Source organism: Bidens hawaiensis, unplaced genomic scaffold, assembly GCF_021521415.1.
Source record: "Bidens hawaiensis isolate Kalapana, Puna unplaced genomic scaffold, B.hawaiensis_p1.1 tig00009619_1, whole genome shotgun sequence".
In the NCBI taxonomy this organism is placed as follows: domain Eukaryota; kingdom Viridiplantae; phylum Streptophyta; class Magnoliopsida; order Asterales; family Asteraceae; genus Bidens; species Bidens hawaiensis.
In genome coordinates, this window is record NW_027491720.1 from 444,109 (window position 1) to 452,860 (window position 8,752).

Below are 8,752 nucleotides of genomic sequence, written 5' to 3' on the forward strand. Positions count from 1 at the left end.
ACATGTAATTTTCGTTAAACGAAAAAACAACACACAACAAAATTTTAGGTTAATGAGAAAATTATCTATGATAATATGAATTTAAAATACGTAATTTGACCACTCTAAAGTCAAACGGAACTATTTTTATTTTTCCGGAACAAAGGGATGGCATGGTAGTGACTAGTGTGGTACACATAGTTACATACTTACATACCGCAATTATGATACTTAGGGAGCTGTTTAACTGTACTTACTTGAAGTTTTTAGAAAGTAGACAACTACAAAGAGCACCTAGAAAGAACAACTAGAACTTTTAGAAATTGTCAATGCAAAAAATAGAATAAACACGCCTTATTTTACCGGTTCTCTTTTCATGTAAATTTTTTACACCTTTTCCTTGTAGAGATAAACAAAAATTACTCGAATCGACCCATTATATATAAACGGGTTAAATTGCCGCCTGTACTTAATCTTTTTTAAAGCTGATGATGAACCGATGACCAGAGAGTAGATGTCACAAGCATGAACCAAATCAAAACAGAAATAATTGAATCTCACATGAGAAATTATGAAACACAAGAAAAAATATGTGAAGAAATGCTCAGATTCAATGTTACTAACCTGGATAATCAAACTATGGCTTCAACTTATTGACCAGAATCTGAGAACCGATTGAACCAAACTATTGATTGATGAAGCGGCATGGACTTTTCCTTCGCTTCATGTGATGGTTTTTTTTTTCTTTTCTAGATCGACCACATATATAAGCTCATCGAAACATCAGCCAGTTATATTTTTTGACAAAATTATGATTACCATTAAGAAAGTTAGCCTCTAAACAATTAAAGCTTCCTTAATCTTTCAAGCTCCATGGTAACCTCTTTCATGCTAGGTCTGTTCTCACCTCGCGTGTCAAGGCATCTACCGACAAGGTTAGACGCTGCGTCTAACTGCTCATTACTTGCCTCCTCCAGAACTTGACCATCAACAATCTCAAGCAACCGATTTTCCCTCTTTGCCTGCACAAAATATGTCGCAAGACTTGTATCTTCTTTATCAATTGGCTTTAACCCTGTCAAGAGTTCCGCAAGAACCACTCCAAAGCTATACACATCACTCTTATCGGTTAGTTGACCAGTAATCATATATTCAGGATCCATGTAACCAACAGTCCCATAAACCACCGTAAACACTTGGTCATGACCCAATAGGAGTGACTTTGAGGCACCAAAATCCGTAACTTTTGCGGTGTAATTTTCATCCAGTAAAATGTTAGCCGACTTCACATCTCTGTGTATGATGGTCGTTGTGGCATCTGAGTGAAGATAAGCAAGTGCACCAGCTGATTCATGCGCTATTCTTAAACTGCTATCCCATGAAAATCTTCGGGTCTTGGTTGTATTATGATGAATGTGATGATAAAGATTGTAACTAGAAACAAATTCATAAACCAGCAACGGGACTTCCGTTTCCAGACGACATCCCAAAAGTTTCACCACGTTCCTATGATTAATTTATCCAAGAATTACAATCTCATTAATAAACGGCTCCACTTGTTCTTCATCCGATGTTTTGCACCTCTTAATTGCTACCACACAATCATCTGGTAGTACACCCTTGTACACAACACCATTACTACCTCTTCCAATAATCATACTTTCATCAAGATTCATAGTTGCTTTTTCTAGCTCTTCAGCTTGAAAAATTTTCATGGAACCGACACCGCCTTTTAGTTTATCTTCCAATAACAACGCGCCATTTTTTTGGAATATTTTTTCTCTAGTCGTAAGTTGCTTCTTCCACTTGGGCGTGAGGGACCTAAAATTCATACCTATATAGGGCTTCTTGGGCATGAGTGATCCAAAATCCATACCTGTATAAGGTATGAACACATTATCAGTTATGTAATAAAATCATCCAAATTCAGTTAACTATATCTATACATAAACCAGGAAATCGAAATACCTGAGTTCTGGCTATTATCAGTGAACGAAAACTTATCAACCATTCTGCCAAATATCGTCTTGCCTGCAGCTTGCACCAAGTTATAGGTTTTCTCTTGTAAGTTGAGTACATATTCAAGACTAAGGACAACCTCAGCCATGTTTGGACGGTTCTCGAATTGTTTTCCAAACATCTTTCTACTATTTGAGCAAACAGCTTCAAACATTTTGTGGATATTTCACGCCTTATATTAGTATCTACTATGCCCTTCAAACGGCCTGCTTTGATAGAGTCTTGAGCCCATGTTGCTATACCACAATCAAGACTATCATCCATCGCCTTCTTCCGACACAGTACCTCCAACAACACCACCCCAAAAGCATACACATCAGACTTCCTTGTCAGCTTTCCAGTGGCAAAATAGTTCGGATCGATATACCCAAAAGTGCCTTTAACAAGTGTGTTAACATAAGTGGATGATTGATTCTTTGGGCTTATTTTGGACAACCCGAAATCAGAAACTTTAGCAGCCCAGGTTTCATCTAACAAGATATTAGAGCTCTTGACATCACGATGTATAATACCAAACTCAATACCCGTACCGGTGTGAAGGTAGTCTAACCCACGAGCCGCACCTATGCAAATCTTGAGTCGCTGACACCAAGAAAGACAGGTACCAAGTTTGTGGAGATGATCTGCGAGCGTTCCTTTGGGCATGTATTCATACACAAGGATCATCTCGGATTCATGATCACAATAACCAATCAAGGAAACCAGATGACAGTGACGCAACTTGGAAAGCATTTCAACTTCAGCCCAGAACTCTGACGCCCCTTGATTCGACATGGAATCCAATCGTTTAATGGCTGCAACGACAAGAGTTGAACCAATATTGATGTTACCTTTGTAGACTTTACCAAAACCTCCTCGCCTGAGTACTAACGACTCGGCAAGGTTTTCTGTGGCCGAAAGAAGTTCATGAAATTCAAAGTGACGGCAAATTTGTGACCATTGCACGGAGGAGGTTGCGGTGAGGTTGGATGGTTCATATTCATTTCTGGTAGCAACAGACATTATTATTATTATTATTATTATTGATGAGGTAGAAGTAGAACAATTATTTGAACAGATGACCCATATAAAGAAAGTTACAAAATGAATATGACATTATTATTGATGAGGTAGAAGTAGAACAATTATTTGAAAAGGTTACCCATATAAAGAAAGTTACAAAATGAATGTCCTTTTCAGTGTATGGGTGTGAATAGAAAGTTGAGTTTTTTTCCATGTAATTTGACATTTATGAGTTTAGATGGATCAATTTGAGTTTGGACCAATTATTCAATTGTAAGTCATATTCTTAATACTTGTTAGTTGACAAATTTTTCAGTTCTTCATATTTTTAATACTTGTTAGTTGAGAAAGTTTTCAGTTTTTCAAATTATGAGTTTACTTCGAGCGGACTTATGAGCCTAAACAAGCTTCTTATTTATATAATATTTATTTAGTATATATATATATAATAACTATTATTATCTACAAACTATATGATAAAAGTAATTACAAAATTCATATTATTATTATTATATATATATATATATAATTTAAATTATAAATATATAAGTAAATAATTATAATAATATAAAACAATTAAATAATTAATAAACTAATTGAGCTCGAGCTTTAGAAATACAGCTTAAAACAAGCCGGTTTCAAGCTTGAGCCCTCTTAAATTAAAAGAAGCCAAGCTCAAGCCTGAACAAGCTCATGTTCGGCTGGTTTATAATTACACCCCTAGACTTTGCTTGTCTATGACATGCACTTCTCTTTACATGTTGTGTCTAGGCAACAGGCAAGGCCTATGATTATTATGCACCATTCAAGCGATTTTCAGCCAATTATCGTCTAATTACAACTCTAATATGATATGATACAATGAGCTCCAAACAATCAAAAATAAATCAGCAATATGATATGATACAATGAGCTCCAAACAATCAATCATCAAAGATAAAGTTCAATTTTCAAATTCTACAATCTCCCAGGATTGGAAAGGAGAACTACATCCTTTGTACAACAAACAAAAGTGCAAAACTTAAAAACTAATAATAATTATAAATAAATAAATAAAAACAGCAGGAAAAACTAACTTGCAATCGACATATTACACCAACCGAAACTGTTTCTCTTATCTAGACCACCCCTCTCTAATAAAGTCTACATCACTTGAGGTTCGTGTAGATAGTAGGCGTTTATCATCATCGTCATCGTCATCATATTCTAATGGTTCGTGAGCGTTTGAAGATGACACAGACGCGGTCCCGTCGTCTTCTGCAATTTAGTTATCACAATAATTATAAAATTTTCTACATTAGTTCATGGTTTAAACAAATCGTTACAATAAGCAGTTTGTATTACAAACTGCCTAAAAGCAATAAAAAGATGAACACTTCTATGGTCAAAGTCAAACAAAGCGAATTACCAACTTTCAAAATTTAAATTTTTCTAAAGCCTAATGAGAGTTAAAAAACGTAATCTATGTTAACCAAAAATACTACAGACAACAAAATGTTAGGTTAATGAGAAAATTATGTGATAATAATAACATCATTAGTATGAAATTGTATGTGGTTTGACCACTCAAAAGTTAAACTGCAGAACTTTACATTCAGGAACAATACAGTTCGTGAGTGTTCAGCGGGAAGTTCGTTTATTTAATAAATGAAACGACATGAACAAAAACTTTTGTTCATTCAGTTACACGAACAATCATATAAAAATGATGTCTCGTTCGTTCATTTAAATTCATTTATGTTCAATAGTTTACATTCATTTGTGTTTACATTTGTTTATGTCTGTTCGTTTGCATTCGTTATTATATTTATTTAAATTTTTTGGCTCATTACATCTTAATATAGTTTAAATACCTTTATAGGCGCACTACATTGTTCTACACATTACTTTTAACCAGTTTTAGCTCAGTTATATTTGTTCATCTATGTTCAGCTATGCGCGTTCGTTTACGTTCGTGAACCGTTCGTTTATACCGTTAAAGAACAAACATAAACTAACACGAACACGTTCATTTTCTTAGAACAAACACGAACAAGAAAAACCATGTTCTGTTAAATGTACGTGTTCAGTCGTTTGTTCGATTAATGTTAAACGAACAAACAAGAGCATGCCATGTTCGTGTTCGTTTATGGCAAAGTACACATACCGCAATTATGATACTCCGGGAGTTGTTTAACTGTGGTTACTTGAAGGTGTTCAGGAAGTAAACAACTACAAAGAGAACCTGAAAAAACAAAATAAAAAACAAAAGTATAATATTAGGATTTATAAATACTTAAACAAAAAAAATAAATAAATAAATAAATAAAATAATTTAAAAATGGTACACACCTACTTTGGCGAGTCGGTTAACCCACCCGGGAATATTCTTCCCCGTTAATCGTTGGGTAATATCATCGGTAAAATGGTTGCAATTTTTTGAAATGAGGTGATAGGTGGCACCGTGATACTCAGAAGCAACGGTTTCAATAAATTCTCTAAACTCAGTGGGTGATTTGCTTACGTGGCCTAATGGAATCGAACATCTGTAGATAAAACCCGGGCAAGTTTTGGGTTCGACTTCAAATACCCCACTAATTGGGAAATCGTGTGCTCCAAACCCGTATTCCATACCGTACACTGCAATAAATACCTGTTGGTTAGGTTATTTTTATTAATAAAATAGCAAAACTGTTAAATAATTTAAGTACGTTTTCTATAGCATAGGCAAAAAAATGTCACTTTTTGCTGTTTGATTAAAAAAAACATGTATTATTTTCATACCATATCAACCAAACAAATTATTTAAAGGTAAGAAATAAGTTATTTATTTGCAGTCTTATTTTGACAGAATATGAGATGCTCAAGCTCTCCTTTCACAAAACACAATCTTTTTGTCACAAAAACGTCATTTTTAATCATTTTATCTATCATTTCATTAAACAAACCCTGTACATCATTTATGTCAAAAACCTTGAAATTTCAAATGATTCTACAAAATTCATATAACATATGAAACCAATATACTCAAATGACTATGCTTATACAATTTCAAATGTGAAAAAATGTTCGAAAACATTAATAGTCATGACCAACATGTTCTAAAGCTCAAGAAACCTCAAAAATACACTAAACTAAACTAAGAAAGAAAAACAACTAAAAAGTTTTAATCCACTCTCCAAAACTCAAATAACCACTTAAAACCAAAAACCCAAATCATTATACTTCAACAAATAAAAATTTAAAAAATAAAAAAATCTATGAACACATATAAACCTCACAAAGAACCCATCTTCTAAAGCTCAAGAACCCCTATCAAATTATAACCAAATCAAAATTAAACCAAAGTTGGATAATTTCAAAAATACCCAAATGAAAGATACCGATGCTCTAATGCATTAACCGGTGTAAGCTCATAATACACATTCAAGAAACATTAAGTCATCATGATCAACATCTTCTAAAGCTCAAGAACCCCTATTAAGAAACCTTATAAAAACAGCAAATAAATAAATAAAAAACAAAAGCTCCAAAATAATATACTTCCACAGAAAAAATAATTATAATAAAAATAAAATTAAAAATTAAAAAAAAACTATGAACACAAAGAACCCCTATAAAGATTCTTAATTTCAACAATTTCATATATAACCAAACCAAAATTAAACCAAAGTTGGAATCTTTCTAACCTTGAATACCCGAATGAAAGATACCAAAGCCGAACCAGATACTATACGAATTAACCGGTGTAAGATCATACACATTCAAGAACACTTGTGTATCCATGTTTCTATAATCTCTTTCTGATGTACTCTCAATTCCCATTTGCTGAATTCAGGTTAGAAGTAATCACCTTTTCAAGAAGAAAAAAGATTGGAAATTGATTTTGGGATCATGGGTTTTTTTGGTATGAGGAGTGAATGGAGTGTTGGATCGAAATGGGTTTGTGTTTGTTTGGGAAAAGATGATTGATTGGGACATGGTTCATGTGAGAGATGGGGATGGGAAACAAAAGGGTAAAATGGGAAGAGGGTTTTTTTTTTAAAAGTTGTCATAGTTAAGTTTGGTTTGGATATGGAGTTCATTTGGAACTCAACTAACAAATAACAACCAAACTAGGTAAAATCTGTAAGACATAACTTGAATCAGATCTGTTATTTATATGCGTTAGTTTCTCGGTTTTAAGAATATCGTTAAACGTTATGGGTTGGTTCGGGTATCACGAATCTGACCATTTTCTCTTTACATAAATCAGGTAAGACCCGCGAGACCCGAACTCATCAGACGCGGTTATTTACAATATGGTTGGGTCTCTGGTCCTGAGAATACCACTAAACGGGTCGGGTCCAGTCCTGGGTATCATGGGTCTAACCCGTTTGCGTAACCGTGATAACATTAGATTCAGTATGGGACGGCATTGATAATCTCAATCTGGTACTTATTATAAAATCATTTCACATAGCTGCCTCAATAGTCGTTGGATATCCGGTTTGCCCACAGGCATCGGGTATACTCGTTACTAAAAAAATACTTGTTCGTTTATTCAAATACATTTTTCTCATGATTTTTTTTAGAGTTTGTGTTTTTAGCAACTACATTAAATTATAATCAAGTTTCAGCTTTTGTTTCAATCAGGTCACTGTTGTAAAGTTTTGTTCTATTTAGTTCACTTAATATTTGTTTAGTGTTTTAATCCTAGATATTTGACCTAAATAGGTAATCTAGGTTTATTATGCATTAAGTAACATGTATTTACGATGCACTCCTCTTAAGTTACCAGGTGTTTACTTTACACACCTTTTAAGTTTCAGGTGTTTATTATGCACTCCTATTAAGTAACAGGTGCCTACGGTTGTGACATTCGTCATTTTCGGTTTATTTTGTATTTGTATTTGTATTGTAAACCCGACCTATTTTGTCTTTCAGATCCTTCATTATTAATAAAATATGGGGTTTTATGTTTCATTTATGTTATACAATTGTCATATCAAGAAAACAACATTTACGGCATTTTAAAACACTCTTTTATGGCTAAAAACGACTTAAAACGAACTTCAAGGACCAAACTCGTCAAATAACCAAAGAAGGGAACCAACACCCCCCCCCCTAGGGCGCCGCGTGACCAGAGAGGGTGAGATGGTCGCGGGCGACGGCCACCTACCTGCACCAGATTTCAAACTCGTTTTTGTTTATTATAACTCCTTAACCTCCAGCTAACCATCTTTAATGCTTGTAATCTCATTGGTTGAACTTGGTGGCAATACCCTAACCTTTCCCTAATAAATACCAACCCATTTGCACCCATTTTCAGCTGCTATCACTTCAAACACTCTCTCAAATTAGAGTTATAAGCTTCATTCTCATCTTGTTCTTGACAATTTGACTTTTTGAAGTCAAACAGTAGCTAAACTTTGATTTGAATCCGTTTTTGGTTATTAAATCTTGTGTTTTCTTTTTGATTATTTTATAATACTCTTCTTCTTTGTTTTCCCTTCTTCAAAAATGGTTGAATTAGATTTTTATGCCATTTTAAGGCAAATTTGCATGAAAGGTGTCCATTTTATCATTTCGATTCATTTAAGCTTTTTGTTTTTGTTTAAGAATTGAGTTTTAAGAGTTTATATTAGTTCTATGTTTTGGGTATGTGGCAACGAACCTCGGTCTCCTATCGAGTCATGGACCGAACCAAAACCGAACTCTCATTTAAACTTTTTATTTAAATGTTTTAAAACTAGTTGTAAGTAAGATTCAAGTGTTTAAGTTCTTTCATTTA

General features: G+C 33.9%; 2 protein-coding genes across 2 annotated transcripts; both read right to left on the reverse strand.

Annotated features, from left to right (window-relative positions):
• Nucleotides 1-1,479: 1,479 nt before the first annotated feature.
• On the reverse strand, nt 1,480-2,994 carry LOC143533139 (wall-associated receptor kinase-like 2). Its single transcript, XM_077028001.1, has 2 exons — nt 1,948-2,994; nt 1,480-1,855 (listed from the first exon to the last, which is right to left on the reverse strand). Exons 1-2 carry the CDS (start codon nt 2,150-2,152, stop codon nt 1,497-1,499), a joined length of 564 nt encoding a protein of 187 aa, XP_076884116.1. The 5' UTR covers nt 2,153-2,994; the 3' UTR covers nt 1,480-1,496.
• Nucleotides 2,995-3,938: 944 nt separating this feature from the next.
• LOC143533121 (deSI-like protein At4g17486) lies at nt 3,939-6,936 on the reverse strand. Its single transcript, XM_077027984.1, has 4 exons — nt 6,669-6,936; nt 5,332-5,619; nt 5,147-5,224; nt 3,939-4,257 (listed from the first exon to the last, which is right to left on the reverse strand). Exons 1-4 carry the CDS (start codon nt 6,802-6,804, stop codon nt 4,115-4,117), a joined length of 645 nt encoding a protein of 214 aa, XP_076884099.1. The 5' UTR covers nt 6,805-6,936; the 3' UTR covers nt 3,939-4,114.
• Nucleotides 6,937-8,752: the final 1,816 nt, after the last annotated feature.

Bases quoted from the DNA above. Each gene is read 5' to 3' on its own strand.
- LOC143533139 (XM_077028001.1), bottom strand. From the start codon at position 2,152: ATGTTTGAAGCTGTTTGCTCAAATAGTAGAAAGATGTTTGGAAAACAA. The intron at 1,856-1,947 runs GTATTTCGATTT...TACCTTATACAG, and splicing joins TGATAATAGCCAGAACTCAG to GTATGGATTTTGGATCACTC.
- LOC143533121 (XM_077027984.1), bottom strand. From the start codon at position 6,804: ATGGGAATTGAGAGTACATCAGAAAGAGATTATAGAAACATGGATACA. The intron at 5,620-6,668 runs GTTAGAAAGATT...TATTTATTGCAG, and splicing joins CTTTCATTCGGGTATTCAAG to TGTACGGTATGGAATACGGG. The intron at 5,225-5,331 runs GTGTGTACCATT...TTGTTTTTTCAG, and splicing joins TAACCGACTCGCCAAAGTAG to GTTCTCTTTGTAGTTGTTTA.